The sequence below is a fragment of the Lithobates pipiens genome, unplaced genomic scaffold (genome assembly GCF_037356315.1).
Source record: "Lithobates pipiens isolate NorthernLeopardFrog02 unplaced genomic scaffold, aLitPip1_a1.2 Scaffold_1, whole genome shotgun sequence".
In the NCBI taxonomy this organism is placed as follows: Eukaryota; Metazoa; Chordata; class Amphibia; order Anura; family Ranidae; genus Lithobates; species Lithobates pipiens.
In genome coordinates, this window is record NW_027507685.1 from 40419944 (window position 1) to 40440832 (window position 20889).

A 20889-nucleotide genomic window follows, 5' to 3' on the forward strand; every position below is an offset into this window, starting at 1 on the left:
ACAGACCATTAAAGCATTGTGTGATTAACAAGTTATAGAAAAATTGAAATAAAATAAATAGCATATTTATCATATCTAATGTTTGGGGATGGTATTTTTATATGCCCTCCTACTCCATATGAGCATATTATTTATATTAATAAAAAAAAAAAAATAAAAAAATACTTGCCACAAAAGAAACACAGTGATAATGTTCTTCCACATTGGTGGTCAAAGTTGAGAAATGCCCTGTTATGCTGGTGGTCAGTATGCCCATATATTGAGAATTAGCAGAAAAGTATTCCACTAGTGGTTAGTGTAGACAGGGAATTATTCCACAACTGCCTACTATTGTACACCTAGCAGATTCAAGGCGCCCCTAGCAACTTTTGGAGGAACCTTGGTTGAGAAAGTTGCATAATGATGTGGTTTGGTGACATGGCTAAAAGGCACTACATCCCTGAATAAAAATGTTATATGCAAAGAAGGTTTTATTGGGATTTTAATGGTGCCAAGCAACCAAAGTGCTTTATAATAAAAAAATCTCCAGCACCAGCAACCTCCTGCAATCAATGATAAAGAATTTATTACAAACAAAAATAACATTAAAATAGCCCTATGAGTAGTTTAGTTAACATTATATGTTTGATATTCTGTCATCTTCTGTGGTTTTACTGTTTGATATATTGGTCTAATCTCAACATATGACCCATATATATTTATTTACTTTTTTAGTCCTGCTTTTGTTGGTCCTAAATCTGGGCGTCCTCATTCAAACTTTCCCTAGCAACATAGTCTGTAAGTATGCTCCCACTCTATTGAGCTAACTGTGTGTCATTGACAACTGTTTGGGGATCATTGCCTTTCTTTATTAATAATTGATCTATAAATGTTTATGTGTTATAGCCTGGACTTTGTGCGTCCCCTGTAGCCAGCCACATGGCGCCCCTGTCTTCCTGTGCCTTGCACGCAGCAGGATTGGTGATATCAAGAGGTTTTCCGGGTAAGCATCAAGATGGAGGGTGAATAATAACAAATCTGTTCGCTTTCTGTATGTCTGTATTTCTACAAATCATTATGACATGTTTTGTCTCCTATGGGTGTCAAGTCCCCTGACGAAACCCTAGTGGTGAAACATGTTGGGAACAGATACCATATGACTACACCATGTATGACCATGTAAAAGGGACTAGTTGCTGGATTTTAATGTGTTGAACAGAAATATTTTAATGATGTATCAATAAAATATGTGAATTTTTAATTTTAAAAGCACTTTTTGTTTGGTTCCTTGGTACCGTTAAAATCCCCAGAAAAAACGTCCTTGCATATAAAAAATGAGTTGCGAAAGTCTGGTCTGGAAAGTACCACATACATGGTTTGAGAGTCCCACCTATTTTTTTGCCATAAGCAGCATATTAATGGAAATTTGTGGAAATCTGTGCAGTGAGGCCAAAAAAAGTTTTTATTTTTATTTTTTTATTTTTTTTAGTTATATTTATATTATTATTATTTATTTATTATTATTTAATTATTATTATTAATATTATTTATATTTATTTTTTTATTTTTATTTTAATGAAGATAATGGCAAAAAGAAAGGGGTGAGGAGCTCTGTGCACGCAAATTAAGTAGAAAAAGGTGAAGGTTAAAGTATAACAAAAGGCAAAACCTTTTTTTTTATTTTTTTTTTTTATTTTTTTAGAATAGTGGAGAGGGATTAGAATTCTTCTCAGTTTTTATTTCTGTCTGTGCACTCATTAAAGAGATTCCCCCTCTCTATTTGTCCTGTTTACCATTATTGTTGAGAGTGGAAGTAAATCCCACATTTTGGGTTGTAACCAGAAAAATAATAGAGGGAAAATCTTCCAATGGGGACACTAGTTCTGGTTCCTGGGGGTTCCCAAGGAATTCCCTTAATTTGCAGCGGATTCCTCTCACTTCCTATTTGACTATGGAACAGGAAGTGAAGGGAAATCTCCGCAATGGGTCACTTATGGCGAAAAAAAAAAATCTTACAGCTTACAGCTACAATCTTATAACCTTCCCTTGCTCTATCTAAAATGAAAAAAGTTTTGCCTATAGTTCTACTTTAAGAAAATGCATATTGCTATTAAAGGGTTAGTTCTTTCAACACAAAGCATACTCTCAATTATGGCTAAGCAGTGTCACTCCCAGTATACCTTTTGTATTTTTAAACATATGTGCTAGTGATGTGTTTCTGAAAGTCTTGTTTGAGAATGTAAATTTCATGAGTTTTATTAAAGTCTGGACTCCTTGGTCTGCATGGACACTGCACGATGGACATGAATCAGTGATTACACTACAGCATTAATTTATATGTACCTTTACATATTAGGGCAGAGTTCTAAAAAAAATGTAATAAAGATGCTCATAACAATACATTAAATGTTTATCTAAATTTTCTAATGTGCAATAATGAAAAGAAAACTGGTATCTGGTTACGATGCCAACAAAAGGCACTTTAATCAGTCTTTAATTTTAGATGTATTAACTTGGGAGACATTTTCTTAAAGAGAAATTACGTTAATGTATGTTGAAAATAAACAGAATTATTCAGCTTTTCTGAGCCTGGTCTCTCTGTGTAAACACAGGTGGGCGATACATACCAAACTCGCAGTTCTTTCCTCTGTATCCATGTGCACACCAACATACATAGGAACTCACATCGTCTTTGCAAACGCCTTCATTTAAACATGGATTGGATAAACACTGGTCTCCATCTAAACAATTGCAAGCAAATTCATTAAAAAATTTTGTATGAAGATTGATTTTGTTATCACGCCAGTGTAGCAAATAGCAAAGCCTATGTTGAATTCTTTGAAATCCTAAAAGCCTTTGATCCAAAATAGTGAATAACTGCAAGATATTGTCTTGGCTATTAATAATGTCCTTTAAAGGAAACCTCAAGAAAGAAGGGCAGGCCCTTTGCACTGAGACTTACAAGTGTTTCCAACAATATGTATGAGGGATACAATAATGAAAGCCACTATGGCTGTGTACTTCTTAGCCATTGTACACACGGTCGGAGATTCCGACGGAATGTTTCCTATCGGACCGTTTTGTCGTATATTTCCGACTGTGTGTGGTCTGCATCGGACTGTTTCCGTCGGAATATCCGACGGACCAACTTTTCCAACTTGCAGGTAAAACTTTCCAACAAAATGCTCCTATCGGACATACTCCGATCATGTGTAGCCTACTCCGACGGACAAAGTGCCACGCATGCTCAGATCAAATTTCTAGACCAAAGCTATTGGCTACTAGCCTGAACGTAGTCCCGTCGTAACGAAATAACGTCATCACGTTATGTACAATCGGATTTTCCGACAACTGAGTCTGACTGTGTGTATGCAACATCACTTCCGGACCTCTTCCGGAATTAATCCGTCGGAATTAATCCGACGGATTTGGTTGCCGGAATCTCCGACCGTGTGTACGGGGGCTTGGACTTCTGTCTCTATTCCTTCTTCATTGTTTGATGAGTTGCTGAATTGGAATTGTGGAAGTCAAGTGTGCTTACATTTTACTGGCTGTATACTTGTTCCATGTTTGTCAATCACTAGGTAGTGAAGCAAGAATAAGGACTGTTTTTTCAATTTCAAAAACAAATGGCAGTGGCAGCCCAGTATTTCAAGGCTGGTAAGTTATCTTTAGTTATGGATTTGAGAATGATCAGTGAACATCCACCTTCCCTCTTGGGTTTGCAAAACCCCATAGGTACATTTTCCATTGTTTCCAACAAAACTAACTCTACAAGGCTTATTCCAAGCAAGGCGCAATGTACACAATGATGTAGCCCTATGCAATCAATCAGAATTCTCCTGTCTTTGGTTTAATCAAATAAATTCAAATCTGATTGCAATTAGCTACTGTACTTTCTACAGTGCATTTTTTACTGCCCACATGGGTATAACTGCTATATATATTTTTTTTTTGATGTTGAAAACATTCTTTAATTTTACACTACACATATATGCTATGGGGTGGGGGACTTACTAAAACTGGTGAACACAACATCTGGTGCAGCTGTGCATATTAGCCAATCAGCTTTTAACATCAGCTTGCTCAATTCAACTTTGACAATAAAACCTAGACTGGTTCTTATGCACAGTTGCACCAAATTCTGTGTACATCAGTTTTAGTAACTCTCACTAAGTGGTTGATTTATCAAAGGCAAATAGACCGTGCACTTTGCAAGTGCAGTTGCGCCAGAGCTTAGTAAATGAGGTAAAGCTTAATTTACAAAGTATACTCAATCACATGCAAGAATAATAAAAACCACAGCATTTTTTCTTGCACATGATTGGATGATTGATGTCAGCAAAGCTTCCCCTCATTTCCTGTACTAAGCACTAAAGCAACTGCACTTGCAAAGTGTACAGTCTATTTGCTTTTAGTAAATCAACAGAAACAATAACCAAGTGGTCACACCTCAATTCAGAATGCCAACATCCCTACATTTTTAAATATACTTTACTATGTTTAGATTTTTCAGGCATTCTGATTATACACACACATACATGTATAAAATGTAATGTATTAGAAACTTGTTAAAATAACATAGCTAGAAAGGCCATGATTATGATTAGAGCATGTTGGGCACAATTCTTTTCACTCCCAACATGTTTAGAACAGACTATATTTCTTACTCAGAAGAACGTGAATCTGTAAGAGACCCAAGCGATCATGGTAAACATATGGCCAACATCATTGCTGTGCTGAAAAGCCACCTGGCAAACCCCCCAGGAAGATTCCAAGCAGTGCCTCCCTCAGAAGAACCTAAGGCACCACTTTTTCTATATTGGTATTATTTGGGATAGTATAATGATTTCCTTGAAATGATGACCCACCCACAGTTCAAAAATGTACCAATCCCAAAGAGTCCAGTGAGTGATTGGGGCAATCAACAGAGAAGAAATTACTCAGAGCATCATCCAGCCTGAAATCCAAATTGAAAAAAGTGACCCCTTGGGTCCTGCTGTTTCTGCTGTGTGTGTATAAGCAGAATGCCCAAAAAGTTCCATCTGAACATAGTAAGGTATATTTAACAAATCAACACCCTATATACAGTACTGTGCAGATGTTTTAGGCAGGAGTGAAAAAATGCTGTAAATTAAGAATGCTTTCAGAAATAGAAATGTTAATAGTTTATTTTTTATCAATTAAAAACATGTAAAGCAGGGGTCTCAAACTGGTGGCCCTCCAGCTGTTGCGAAACTACAAGTCCAATCATGCCTCTGCCTGTGGGAGTCATGCTTGTAACTGACAGCCTTGCAATGCCTCATAGGACTTGTAGTTTTGCAACAGCTGGAGGGCCACCAGTTTGAGACCTCTGATGTAAATTAAATAAACAGAAGAGTAATCCAAATCAAATCAATATTTGGTGAGAGCACTCCTTGCCTTCAAAACAGCATCAATTCTTCTAGGCACACAGTTTTTGCAGGACTCAGCAGGTAGGTTGTTCTAAACATTTTGGAGAACTAACCAAAAATCTTCTGTGTGTGGATGTAGGCTGCCTCATATCCTTCTGTCTGTTCATGTAATCGCAGACAGACTCAATGATGTTGAGACAAGGGCTCTGTGGAGGCCTTACCATCATGTCCAGGACTTATTTTTCTTCTTTACAATGAAGATAGTTCTTAAAGTGGAAGTAAACCCATCGATTTAAACAGTTAAAAAAAAAGGCATGCCAGGAATGCTAACTGCACATTGGCTGTGTTCTCAGCCAAACTATCAAACCATCCAATGGCTGGTGTCATAACGAATCACATGTGCAGCACCATAGCAGTTGAAGATTAAACAGAGGCAAAGATGGCAGCTTCCTTGGCTGAAAACGATAGGGGAGTTTACTTCCACTTTAATGACATTGACTGTATGTTTGGGTTTGTTGTTCTGCTGCAGAAAAATGTTTAGGGCCATTTACACAACTCCCTGATGGAATGGCATGATGGATAAATATCTGCTTGTATTTCTAAGCATTAAGGACATCATTAACCGCTTGCCAAGCGGCTCACGCCAATATACGGCGGCAGAAGGGAACGTACAGGCAGACTAACATACCTGTACTTTGCCCTTTAAGAAGCGGTTTGCGGGCACGTTTTCATTAATAAAATCTTATATCGTATATAGTCCCTTATCATCCCCTCCAAGAGCTTGCATACTATTGATGTTAGGCTAACTGGTCTGTAATTCCCAGGGATGTATTTTGGCCCTTTTTTTAAATATTGGTGCTACATTGGCTTTTCTCCAATCAGCTGGTATCATTCCAGTCAGTGTTTACCGTGCTTTTCCCTGCACAAAACGACATTTTTAAAGGAATAAAAGTCATTTAAAACTGCTTGCGGCTTTAAAGCAATGTCTGGTCCCGTCACACCCCCACCCCCCCCAGTCCATTACCTTTGGGTCTTGTATGAATATTATGGGGAACCCCGCACCCAAATTAAAAAAAGGAAAGGTGTGGGACCCCCAGGCCCTATATACTCTAAACAGCAGTATACAGGCGGTGCAAACAAGACAGGGACTGTAGTTTGTTGTTAAGTAGAATCTGTTTGTAATTTTAAACTGGTACATTTTTAAAGTGTAGCTCCAGTCAAAAAATCTATTTTTAAGCTTTTTGGAAAACATAAGGAAGGGTTATCACCCCTGTAACATTTTTTTTTTTGCTGTCTGTGCACCTCTTTAGAAGATTTCATCTCACTTTCTATCCCAATGACAAATGTTTTTTGAAAATTTGGGGTTTTTAGTGATACAAGGATTGGTGATAAAGCATCAGTGGAAAGGAGACACGTTTTTCCCATATCAACTCTTACAAGAGAGAATGTCCCTTCCTGGGGTAGATTTAATTTCCTTTCCTGTTGACTCCTTCCATTTGTAAGTAGGAAATGTTTGTAAGTTGGATGATTGAAAGTAGGGGCCGGCCCTATATGCTCTGCAGAAATTTGGGCCTAAGGTGTTGGTGTTGCTACAACACCGTAAGCCCTCACAGTTACTCTTGGTGGGCGCTGGAACGCCCTGCTGTGAACTATTATATCAAGAATTGTAATTACATGCCATTGTGCCATTGTTGAACAGTGGTAGAAAAATTGGGCCTTTGGTGGTGGTGGTGCTGATGCTTCAACACTGTAAGTCCTCACAGTTACTCTTGGTGGGCGCAGGAATGGGCCCTGCTGTGAAATATTAGATCACAAATTGTAATTACACGTCCCTGTTGAACAGGGGCAGAAAAATTGTGCCTCAGGCACTGGTGCCACAACCCTGCAACACCTCACAGAAACTCTAGTTGGAGAGCAGGAATGAGCCCTGCTGCAAAGTTACATAGTTACATAGTTAGTCAGGTTGAAAAAAGACACAAGTCCATCTAGTTCAACCACAAAAAAAATTAAAAAATTAATAATATCATACACTCCCATATACCCAAGTCTATACCCACAGTTGATCCAGAGGAAGGCAAAAAACCCCAGCAGAGCATGATCCAATTTGCTAAAGCAGGGGAAAAAATTCCTTCCTGATCCCCCGAGAGGCAATCGGATTTTCCCCGGATCAACTTTACCTATAAATGTTAGTACCCAGTTATATTATGTACACTTAGGAAATAATCCAGGCCCTTCTTAAAGCAATCCACTGAGCTGGCCAGAACCACCTCTGCAGGGAGTCTATTCCACATTTTCACAGCTCTTACTGTGAAGAAACCTTTCCATATTTGGAGATGAAATCTCTTTTCCTCTAGACATAAAGAGTGCCCCCTTGTCCTCTTTGTTGACTGTAAAGTGAATAAAGTATTGCATCAAAAATTTTAATCACATGCCCCTGTTAAACAGGGTCTGAAAAATTGGGCCTTAGCCACTAGTGGTGACGCCCAGAACCAAAAATGTTCTTACAAGCTATCAGCATGATCATTGAGGAGGAAGAGGATAGTCACTCAGCATCAGCATAGGCAGCCTTGAAGGGATCTTACATTTAAAAAAAAAAATATTCGGTTACATCAGCATCAGGTGCTTTTTTACTGGTGGTGATCCAAGACTGATTCATTTTTATGAAGGTCATGTGATCGGTTACAAAGCCTCCAGCAGCACTGAATGTGCGTTCCAAAGGAACGCTGGATGCAGGACAGGCCAGTAGCTTAATTGCATACTGTGCAAGCTCTGGCCAGTGATCTATCCTCAAGACCCAGTAACCCAGAGGATTTTTGGTGGGAAAGGTGTCCAAGTCTGATCTTGCCCCTAGGTGTTCCTGTACCATGTAAATCAGACACTGGCGATGGTTGCTGGAACCGATCATGCCTTGGGGCTGCAGACTAAAAAATTGTGTGAACGCATCGGTCAGATGGCCACCTTCTCCACTGCTCCTTCTGTGACTGACCGAAGTCTCAGTAACACGGTGTCCAGGACCAGGAATTTGTAACCTCCCAGGCTCTGGGAACGCACAGACCTTTCTACAAGGCCTCCCGAAGATGTTTCATCCTCTGCTCCCTTTGCAACGGCAAGATAAGGTCCGCAACCTTACCCTTGTAACGTGGATCAAGGAGGGTTGCCAGCCAGTAATGATCCCTCTCCTTGATGCGACGAATACGAGGATCCTTCCGCAGGCTTTGCAGGATCAGGGAGGCCATGTAGCGTAGGTTAGCTGAGGCATTCGGTCCGGAGTCCTCTGGGTCACTAAGGACAACATGATCCGCAGCCACCTCCTTCAAGCCACGTACACGTCCATGGGTTTCCTGGGACTGTAAATGATCCCTTAGAGACTGCTGCTGATGCTGAGTGCTAGGCTCCACCTCCATGCTGACTCAATCCTCCTCCTCCTCGTTCTCCTCCTGTGTGATCGGCAGGACAGCAGGAACACTGTCTGGATAAAAGGGACCTTGAGAGGTAAGGAAGTCCTCCTCTTCCTGTCTCTGTTCTGCCTCAAGTGCCCTGTCCGTTATTCCATGCAGCGTGTGCTCCAACAGGTGGACAAGAGGAGCAGTGTCACTGATGCATGCACTGTCACTGCTCACCATCCTCGTGGCCTCCTCAAATGGTGACAGGACAGTGCATGCATCCCTGATCGTGGCACACTGGCGTGGGGAGAAAAAACAAAAGACACTAAAACAAAATACTGCAGCTCCCTGCCTGTATTTGTATGAGAACACTAGCAATTGTATTCAGGTAAAGCTTTAGGTGCACACCGTGCAGAGGACACTAAAACAAAATACTGCAGCTCCCTGCCTGTATTTGTATGAGAACACCGGCAATTGTATTCAGTTAAAGCTTTAGGTGCACACAGTGCAAAGGACACTAAAACAAAATACTGCAGCTCCCTGCCTTTATTTGTATGAGACTGCCGGCAATTGTATTCAGGTAAAGCTTTAGGTGGACACTGTGCAAAGGACACCGTACACTAAGTGAAAATAGTGCAGCTCCCTGCCTGTCAGTATATTATGAAGAGAATAACAGGAACGGATCTAGCTAAACTGAATACAGTGTATAAATATATATATATATATATATATATATACAACACACCTGGGATGCATATATATCCTCTACACACTGTAACTGAAGCTAACTGACTCGCCTGCCTATTCTATCTAACTTAAACCACATTACACTGTCTCTCTATCTCTCTCCGTCACTCAGGCGGCCTTATATAGTGTGGGGCATGTACTAAACCCCCTGAGACATAATTGGCCAAATGCACCCTGGCTTTGGCTAATCATGGCTCTCCATTTTTTCTGCGCTGTGATTGGCCAAAGCATGCGGATCATAGTACATGCTTGGCCAATCAGCAGCCAGTAATGCCCTGCGATGCCGCGGTGAATTATGGGCCGTGACATGCCACTCGAATTTGGTGCGAACGGTCCATAATGTTCTGAATTCGCTGAACGGGTAAACAGACGATGTTCGAGTTGAACATGGGTTCAACTCGAACACGAAGCTCATCCCTATTGGCTGTGTGTTGAGTTATTTTGAGGGAACAGAAAATTTACACTGTTCTACAAGCTGTACACAGTGCAATTACAATACTTTTTTTTAAACCAATACAACTGTTTTTAGGTCTTTTTTAGGTCCTTTTTATTTTTTGTTTACGATTTTACAATGACATAGCCCAACTTTATTTGCTCATATTAAGGTGAATGATATGTGACGTAGTCCACTCCTTGCTCCTACACCCTGCCATTTGGGGCTCCAGCTGGCTCCTGTCGTCAGCAACTGTGGCTCACTCCTCGTGAGAAGTTGCAACCATTCCTGGACCAGGTTCTTAAAGACAACATCCACTTTTCACCATAGTCACTAATCTCGGCGGGACAGTGACACACTTTTCCTTAAAGGGATTGTAAGGCAGAGGGTTTTTTTTTATCTTAATGCATTGCATTAAGATAAAAAAAAACCTTCTGTGTGCAGCAGCCCCTCTCAGCCCCCTAATACTTACCTTAGCCCCATCTAGATCCAGCATTGTTGTAGGAGTGTCTGGGCTGCCCAGGACTCTCCTGTCTGGGCTGCCCAGGACAGCAGCACAGCACCATTGGCTCCTGCTTCTGTCAATCAAAGTACAGTGCCTTGCGAAAGTATTCGGCCCCCTTGAACTTTTCAACCTTTTGCCACATTTCAGGCTTCAAACATAAAGATATAAATGTTTTATTTTTTGTGACGAATCACCAACAAGTGGGACACAATTGTGAAGTGGAACGAAATCTATTGGATTTTTTAAACTTTTTTAACTATTAAAAAAATGAAAAGAGGGGCGTGCAAAATTATTCGGCCCCCTTGCATTAATACTTTGTAGAGCCACCTTTTGCTGCGATTACAGCTGCAAGTCGCTTGGGGTATGTCTCTATCAGTTTTGCACATCGAGAGACTGAAATTCTTGCCCATTCTTCCTTGCAAAATTTGTGCAGTGTACGACTGATTGTTGTCCTATGGACAGACTCTCCCACCTCAGCTGTAGTTCTCTGCAGTTCATCCAGATTGATCATGGGCCTCTTGGCTGCATCTCTGATCAGTCTTCTCCTTGTCTGAGCTGAAAGTTTAGAGGGACGGCCAGGCCTTGGTAGATTTGCAGTGGTCTGATACTCCTTCCATTTCAAAATGATCACTTGCACAGTGCTCCTTGGGATGTTTAAAGCTTGGGAAATCTTTTTGTATCCAAATCCGGCTTTAAACTTCTCCACAACAGTATTACGGACCTGCCTGGTGTGTTCCTTGGTCTTCATGATGCTCTCTGCGCTTTCAACAGAACCCTGAGACTATCACAGAGCAGGTGCATTTATACAGAGACTTGATTACACACAGGTGGATTCTATTTATCACCATCAGTCATTTAGGACAACATTGGATCATTCAGAGATCCTCGCTGAACGTCTGGAGTGAGTTTGCTGCACTGAAAGTAAAGGGGCCGAATAATTTTGCACGCACCACTTTTCAGTTTTTTATTTGCTAAAAAAGTTTAAATTATCCAATAGATTTCGTTCCACTTCACAATTGTGTCCCACTTGTTGGTGATTCTTCACAAAAAATTAAAATTTTATATCTTTATGTTTAAAGCCTGAAATGTGGCAAAAGGTTGAAAAGTTCAAGGGGGCCGAATACTTTCGCAAGGCACTGTAAGTGAGCCAATGAGGAGAGGAAGGGGGTGGGGCTGGGCCATGGCTCAGTGTCTGAATGGACACAGAGAGCTGCAGCTTGGGTTGGGTGCCCCCATAGCAAGCTGCATGTTGTTGGGGGCACTCAACAGGAGAGAGGGGCCAGGATCACAGAAGAGGGACCTGAAAAGAGGAGGAACGAGAGGGATCTGGGTTGCTCTTACTACAAAGAGCAAGTAAGTATAACAAGTTGCTTTTTTTAACTAAAAAAAAACAAGACTTTAGTATCACTTTAAGTACTTTCTTTAGTCCACAGAAAACTGTCCCTACAATGAAAGAACCAGTTGATTGTGTTCCTCTTCCAGGCCAAATGTTTCTAGTCCTCCCCTGAATCTATCACTGGATGAGGTCTAAAGTGTAGTAACCAGTAGCACTTTCTTAAAGTCATCTCAGTTAAGATGGTTGATGGTTGCAAGCTAATGCACTTTAGACATTGTGATTACTCTGTGCACTGTTTGAATAAGCCCATGAGTGTGTGTCATAATTTATTCTGTGTTTTTCTTGGTTAGCTTAGCCATCTATTTGTATTAAACAGAGTTTCTCAATATATTGGTTAGGGAACCTTTATCTTATTATAGCAGCTGGGTTCTTGCAGAATATATACATTTTAATTACAATGTCTGGTTCATAGATGCAATTAAAGCAAATAAAATTAGATAAATATGAATATATTGGGTAACATACCGTATATACTCGAGTATAGGCCGACCCGAATATAAGCCGAGGCCCCCAATTTACCCCCAAAAAAACTGGCAAACTTATTGACTCGTGTATAAGCCGAGGGTAAGACATGCCTGTCCATCCCTGTGTGTGTGTCCGTCCATCCCTGTGTGTCCGTCCATCCCTGTGTGTCCGTCCATCCCTGTGTGTCCGTCCATCCATCCCTGTGTGTGTGTGTGTCCATCCATCCATCCATCCCTGTGTGTGTGTGTCTCCATCCATCCATCCCTGTGTGTGTGTGTCTCCATCCATCCATCCATCCCTGTGTGTGTGTGTATCCATCCGTGTGTGTGTGTGTGTGTGTGTGTGTGTGTGTGTGTGTGTGTGTGTGTCCAGCCTACCTGTGTCCCGAGCCTTTGTCCCGAGCCTCCGTCCCGTGCCTTGCCTCCTTGCCTCCGTGCCTCGCCGCCGTGCCTTGCCTCCGTCCCGTCCCGTGCCGTGCCTTGCCTTGCCTCCGTCCCGTGCCCTCTTCGTCGGCGCCTCGGCGGCCATTGTAAAATTCAAAAGCTGCGCCGCCGCCTTCGCCTGTGATAGGCGGAACACTGAATTTCCCAGCAGCCTGTGTTCCGCCTATCACGTACATCGTATCATCCTCGTCCGTAGTACGAGGATGATACGATGTCCGTGATAGGCGGAACACAGGCTGCTGGGAAATTCAGTGTTCCGCCTATCACAGGCGAAGGCGGAGCCGGAGGCGCGGCTTTTGAATTATAGAATGGCCGCTGTCTGTCTGCTCGACACGCTGATCGAGCGGGCAGACAGCGATGACTCGAGTATAAGCCGAGGGGGGCACTTTCAGCCTCAAAAAAGAGGCTGAAAATCTCGGCTTATACTCGAGTATATACGGTATGTAGCTCCCAATATTTACAACAAACAATTAACTGTTTCAGTGTGTCTAAAGCGTGTAGGGAAATTCATCTTACCAACATACTGCTTCCAAAATTCACTCTATAAAGAAAAGGAAAAAAAAGAAAAACCATAAGTATACTGGATAATGAGTAGATTTTATCATTATATATAAAACACGTCAGAACAGTGGCAGATCTATTGTCAAAGATGCCCTAGTATAGGGTTTGGGATGACAGCACCTCCTGCAATGCAAGGGATGCTGACTGTGCTGCATGCTTTTTTTTAAGTAGTCATAACTAGAACATGTAAAATGTAACACATACGTTGCAACGATGTAATTGTTCCATTTTTCATTAAACTGTTTTACTCAAAATTAGTGGTAAGGATTTTGACAGGCAAGATAAATACTGTATGTTGCAAAGAATGAAGGAAGCACCTGTCTGCCAGCCATTGCAACAGAATCTTGAGGCTAAGCCATCAGCCACCTGCACAATGAGATTCATCCTTACCCCTCCTCAATGAGGATTTGTCCGACCCACTGCGCATATACTATATTGTCAAAAGAATTGGGACACCTGCCTTAACACGCACATGAACTTTAATGGCATCCCAGTCTTAGTCCGTAGAGTTCAATATTGAGCTGGCCCACCTTTTGCACCTATAACAGCTTCAACTCTTCTGAGAAGGCTGTCCACAAAGTTTAGGAGTGTGTCTATGGGACATGTGTCTATGTTTGACCATTCTTCCAGAAGCACATTTGTGAGATCAGGCACTGATGTTGGACAAGAAGGCTTGTCTCGCAGTCTCATTTCTAATTCATCCCACAGGTGTTCTATCTGGTTAAGGCCAGACAATTTCTTCCACCCCAAACTTGCTCATTCATGTCTTTAAGGCCCTTGCCAAGTAACTTCGGCTTTAAAGGGGTAGTAAACTCTGTACTACCGCTTGTAACTACAGGTAAGCCTATAATAAGGCTTACCTTTAGGTACTGTGAATATCTCCTTAACTTGCACAGTTTGGGAGATATCCAGAGTGCATGCAGCTGATGACATCATCCGCTCATGCGCTTTGAAGGTCTGGCTTACAGTGCCGGACCTTCAGAGCCTGTGTTGGAAACGACGGCTCCTGCACGCATGTGAGGGAGTGATGTCATCGCACCCCTGTCCACTCATGTAGTCGGAGGCTGTGAACACATAAGGAAGACCGGGGGAAGATGTCAGCTGTCTCAGCAGTGACATCGCGGCTCAGGAGGGCTTCGTTCTAAGGTAAGTTACTCATAATGTGCTAGTATGTGATGGATACTAGCATATTATAACATTGCCTGACAGGAATTTTTTTTAAGCACCAGCGGTTTACAACCGCTGTAAAGTAATAGAAAAAGGGTATTTAGAAAAAAAATGTTTTAATACTGCCAGTGAGAGTGAGGAAGGAAGAGAAGGAGGGGGCTAATTGTATCTTAGAGTCTGGCTTTAAAATATAACTAAAGGCAAAACGTTTTTGTTAGTGTTGGATTGAGCGCAGAGGGATTAAAATGTTTGCCAGTTTTCATTGCTGTCTGATCTCATTAAAGAGGAGTTCCAGCCAACTGTGAAAAAAATAAAAGTCAGCAGCTACAAAAACTGTAGCTGCTGACTTTTAGACCCCTTTCACACTGCGTCGCCCATAGTGTCAGCGGTAAAGCAGTATTTTTAGCGGTCGGATTTGCAGTGCATTTCGGTTGCTAGCGGGATGCTTTTAAGCCCCACTAGTGGTCGAGAAAGGGTTAAAACCGCCCACAATGCATCGCAATAGCGGTGTTTTGCCGGCGGTATAGCCGTGCTGCTCCATTGATTTCAATGGGCAGGAGCGGTGGAGGAGCAGTAAGCACACCGCTCCAAAGAAGCTGCTGGCAGGACTTTTCCTGATGCACTTCCAGCGCACCGATCCAGTGTGAAAGCCCTTGGGTGCGCAGTCATGTTGTGAGTGGAAGCGGAGCTTCCACTCATTTCAGATCTACCCCTAAGCCCTTGTACACACGGTCGGAGATTCCAACGAAATGTGTCCTATCGGACCGTTTAGTCGGATATTCCGACTGTGTGTGGTCTCCATCGGACTGTTCCAACTTTTCCAACTTGCCGGTAAAATTTTCCGACAAAATGCTCCGATCGGACATGCTCCGATCGGACATACACCGATCATGTGTAGCCTACTCTGTTGGACAAAGTGCCACGCATGCTCAGATCAAATTCCTAGACCAAAGGTATTGGCTACTAGCCTGAATGTAGTCCCATCATAACGAAATAACGGCATCACGTTATGTACAATCGGATTTTCTGACAACTTTGTCCGACCGTGTGTATGCAACATCACTTCCGGACCTCTTCTGGAATTAATCCGTCGGAATTACTCTGACGGATTTGGTTGTCGGAATCTCCGACCGTGTGTAAAAGGGCTTAGATTTAGAGCAACTGCACTTCAAAGTGCACTTTCAGTGCAAAATGGATTTGCCTTTCGTAAATAACCCCCATTATGTCCCTTCTGAAGTTGTATTCTGTCATACGAGAATTTTCGGATTGTAAGTAACCTCTTCACTTTCGACATGAGAATAGCATGCAACAAAAAATGTACAAACGGTCATCCGAAAATCTGATCATGTGTACGAGGCTTTACTCTATCCAAAATGATTAAAAAAAAAAGCTTTGCCTATAGTTCTACTTTAACCAACTCCCTAAAGAAAACCTGCCTCCATTTCAACTATTCAAAATGGGTATCTCAGTGCAGTGTATAGGCTCCTATATGGAAGAAAGGCTCCTATATGGCAGAAATGTATACAAACAGGATTCAAATAAATATAAATTGAATGACATTGGAATGTTTTTGTTGCCCATAATAAGCAATGTTAGTGCAGAAATGAATAGAGGGCTCAGATTAATTGTTATCCAGGATAACTTTTTAATCTCTTTGCCCATCCGGAATGTACCATTACTGCTCATGTAATAAATGAACAACATGTGCCAGAAAAAATTGCCACACACATGAAAAGTATACATTACGTAAGAGTATAATGGCACTGCATAAATAAAACTATTTATATCCTGTTCTAACATGTTCCTGTTGCTTTTGTGTCAAAAGAAAGTAAAAAACTATTTTTATTAAGGTTGACGCAGCTGTCCTAATTAGATATGCTTTACATCGGATTAGACCCAAAGGCTTAATTGACAACAAATGAAGAAAGAGTACAGCAATTAGCACCAAAATGAATGGGAGACAACATTGTGTTCTACACCTATATCACCCATTCATTCCAAGCTGTCTGAATAAGCCAGTAGGCAAAATAAAAAGTTCTATACAAATAGGTTTTGCAAATATACTTCCACAGGGGGCCAAGGGGACTGGTGCACTCAGGCTGTGTTCACATTATTGCAATAGCAGACGATTTGGACCAGCTCTCTGGAAATTTGCACAGGAGCCCTGTGTGTCTTTTGGTCCGTTTCAGGTCTGAATTTAGCCAAAAATTCTTGCTGAAATTGGACCTGAAACAGTGAACGGTGGCGCATCGGATCCCTGCTGCTGAGGATAGTGTGAATCCAGCTTCAATTGGAGAGGACTTGCGAGAGATATGGAGACATCAGGGTTTATTTATTAAAGGCAAATCCACTTTGCACTGCAAGTACACTAAGCCCTTGTACACACGGTCAGACATTCTGACAACCAAATCCGTTGGATTTTGTCCGACGGATTTTGTCCGATTGTACATAACGTGATGACGTCATTTCGTTAGGACGGGACTACTTTCAGACTAGTAGCCAATAGCTTTGGTCTAGGAATTTGATCTGAGCATGTGTGGCACTTTGTCTGTCGGAGTAGGCTACACATGATCGGAGTATGTCTGATCGGAGCATTTTGTCGGAAAATTTTACGGACACAGTCCGATGGAGACCACACACAGTCGGATTATCCGACAAAAAAGTGCGATAGGACACATTCCGTCTGAATCTCCGACCATGTGTACAAGGGCTTAGAAGTGCAGTCACTGTAGATCTGAGGGGGACATGCAAGGAACATAAAAAACAGCATTTTTGCTTGTACGTGATTGGATGATAAAATCAGCAGAGCTTCCCCTCATTTCAGAGCTTCCACTCAGATCTAAAATGAGTGCACTTGTAGTGCAAAGTGGATTAACCTTTAGTAAATCAACTCATTGTGGAGTAAGGAGAGAGAAGGGTTAGCACTACTGTTGCTGTGTGGGAACTGTGCCTGCTGGGCAAGAATAGCCAGGAGCCAGGAGCCTGTGAGACAGGGAATGGTGCTGCTGGACAAAGAGAACTATGTTCATAGTTGTCAATATTACCCCCCAAATTTTAGGGAAACTTTTTTTTTACTATTTAAATTAGGGGCGGGCATTTATTTGTAGGCGTGGTCCAGCAGGAGTAAAAGAAAGGCGGAATGCAAAAAATGGGCGTAGTTTAAATTAGACAAAATATTGGGCATGGCTTAAAGAGGTATGGTTAGAGTCCAAGAAAACTTATATGGTGGAGAATGTGATAATATATAGAAATGTAGGTAGGGCAGTGTACAGAGGTTGGTAGGATAGTGTTCGACTCAAACCTTGGGCGTTCATTTGTTCGAAGTCAGTGTAGTATATATAATACAGTTCAGAGTATATAGTGCAGTCAGTGTAGTATATATAATACAGTTCAGAGTATATAGTGCAGTCAGTGTAAATAGAGTCCAAGAAGACTTACATGGTGGAGAATGTGATAATATATAGAGAATGTAGGTAGGGCAGTGTACAGAGGTTGGTAAATTGTAGGACAGTGTTTGACCCAAAGCTCGGGCATTCATTTGTTCGAAGAACAAACAAACATATGGGGCGCTTGCGGGTCGTTCGCCAGCCACAAAGTGGCCCATAATGCACTGTGATCACAGTGCATTGACGGCTGCTGATTAACCAAAGCATGCACCTGACCTGTATGCTTTGGCCAATCACAGCACAATGTGCTGCGAGAGTCATGATTGGCCAAAGGCAGGGTGCCTTTGGCCACTCATGGCTCAGGGCTAAGTCCACTGCCCACACTATTTAAGGCTGCTGCTTACACTGAGGCCGTATATAGTGAATGAATGGAGATTAGGCAGGTACCGTATATACTCGAGTATAAGCCGAGATTTTCAGCCTCTTTTTTGAGGCTGAAAGTGCCCCCTCGGCTTATACTCGAGTCGCCGCTGTCTGACTGCTCGATCAGCGTATCGAGCAGACAGACGGCGGACATTAATTTTCAAAAGCCGCGCCTCCTTCTCCGCCTCCGCCTGTGATAGGCGGAACACTGAATTTCCCAGCAGTCAGTGTTCCGCCTATCACGGACATCCGCTCATTCTCATACTACGGACGAGTATGAGAGGATGTCCGTGATAGGCGGAACACAGGCTGCTGGGAAATTGAGTGTTCCGCCTATCACAGGCGGAGGCGGAATTTTGAATTGTAGAATGGCCGCCGAGAAGAGCGGCGATCCATCGGCACGGGACGGAGGAGGCACGGGACGGAGGAGGCACGGCACGGGACGGAGGAGACACGGGACGGAGGAGGCACGGCACGGGACGGAGGAGGCACGGGACGGAGGAGGCACGGCACGGGACGGAGGAGGCTCGGGACGACGGCGGCTCGGGACGGAGGCTTGGGACACAGGTAGGCTGGACACACACACACACACACACACACACACACACACACACACACACACACACACACACACACAGGGATGGATGGATGGATGGATGGATACACACACACACACACACACACACACACACACACACACAGGGATGGATGGATGGATGGATGGATACACACACACACACACACACACACACACAGGGATGGATGGATGGATGGATGGATACACACACACACACACACACACACACACACACAGGGATGGATGGATGGATGGATACACACACAGGGATGGATGGATGGATGGACACACACACAGGGATGGATGGACGGACACACACACAGGGATGGACGGACACACAGGGATGGACAGCCATGTCTCACCCTCGGCTTATACACGAGTCAATAAGTTTTCCAGTTTTTTGGGGGTAAATTGGGGGCCTCGGCTTATACTCGGGTCGGCCTATACTCGAGTATATACGGTAGTTAGTGTAGTGTGCAGTCAGTCAGTGTAGTATATATATATATATATATATATATATATAATACAGTTCAGAGTATATAGTGCAATCAGTGTAGTATATTTAATGCAGTTCAGAGTATATAGCGCAGTCAGTGTAGTATATATAATACAGTTCGGAGTATATAGTGAGGTCAGTGTAGTATATATAATACAGTTAGTAGTGTGTATATATATATATATATATATATATATATATATATATATATATATAATACAGTGGAGAGTATAGTGCAGTCAGTGCAGTATTTTTATAATGAAAAAAGTAACAACCACAACAGCCCGTATGACAATTCCTTTATTAAAAAAGAAAAAAAAGTGTACTGCGATGTACATCCATCTTCAATAACACTGCCGGGCGGACCCGAAAAATTTTAAAAACAAAAAAAAGCTCTGCCTCCATGGGAGTCCCCCAGTGACTGCTGTCTCTTCACTGACATCATATCAAGGGCATGAGGCCTGGTATGGTTTGAGAGGGGGGGCACTCACTCTTCCCCTCCATCCTGACCTGCCAGGCTGCATGCTCGGATAAGGTCTGGTATGGATTTTGAGGGGGGCCCACCACCAATTTTTTTTAAAATTTTCTGTTTTTTTCCGATCTCCCCTTTTTTTTATCTATATTGCCTGGAGCCGGAAATACATTACAGCCGCGAGCAAGTTTCAATGACATTTTTTCCTTTAGAAATGTCATTATTGCTGAGGCGTGTTCTACACTTTGTACAAATGCGCCACTTTACAGGCAGACTAAGGGGACCCCCAGGTACGATATTGAAAGGAATATATTTTATTTTATTGTTTCACTTTAAGCATCAATAAAATCACTGCTCCTTTAAATACTATTGTTTTAAAAACTTTTTTTTGCATTGATACACAGGGCAGTACAGTATATAAACAATAAAAAAGGGAGAACAGACTATATTGGTCCCATAAAAAAATGAGGAAGGACATCTGGTTACAAAGGATGGGGAAATAGCGAAGGTATTGCATTTATTCTTCTCCTCAGTCTTCACCAGGGAATCGGGGGGCTTCAGTAATCAAAACTGCAGTGTTTGTCCTCATGACACATCACAGGAAGCACCCTCATGGCTAACACAGGACAGAATTAGAAACAGACTTGGGAAACTTTTTTTTTTTTTTTTCCATGAACAATTTTTATTCAAAAAATATGCAGACATACAAGTAATGCACATGCAGTTGTACTCCAAAAAAAAAAAAAAACAGTGTACAAAAGGTCATTAACATTGATGTAAGAACACTGGTTAACAAGAGAAAACACAAACTTGTTGCTCGTAAGGTAGGCTAATAAAGAGCCCCATACTGGGAGCTGGACCTGTGTCAAAGGCCCCTGCTTAATTAGAGTGTCAATAGTTGCGCAAACCAAGGACAACACACACACAACACAACACACAAAAAAAAAAAAAGGGGGGGGAGGGGGATACAGACCAATAAATGAGGAGGGGGGGAGTAGGGTGGGGGGAGGTGTGGGGGTAGGTTTTCTCTCAACTCTGCGCTCCCCGCACCCCGCCGAACCCA

The 20889-nt window shown here is 42.3% G+C and overlaps 1 protein-coding gene across 1 annotated transcript in view; it reads right to left on the minus strand.

Moving 5' to 3' along the window:
* Positions 1-20889, minus strand: part of F9 (coagulation factor IX) — a 67596-nt gene that overhangs the window by 35654 nt on the left and 11053 nt on the right. Inside the window, exons 3-4 of the mRNA XM_077490352.1 lie at positions 13261-13285; positions 2607-2720 (exon numbers count right to left, since the gene is read on the minus strand). Of these exons, the coding sequence (XP_077346478.1) occupies positions 2607-2720; positions 13261-13285 (139 nt within the window). The remainder of the gene's footprint in view (positions 1-2606; positions 2721-13260; positions 13286-20889) is intronic.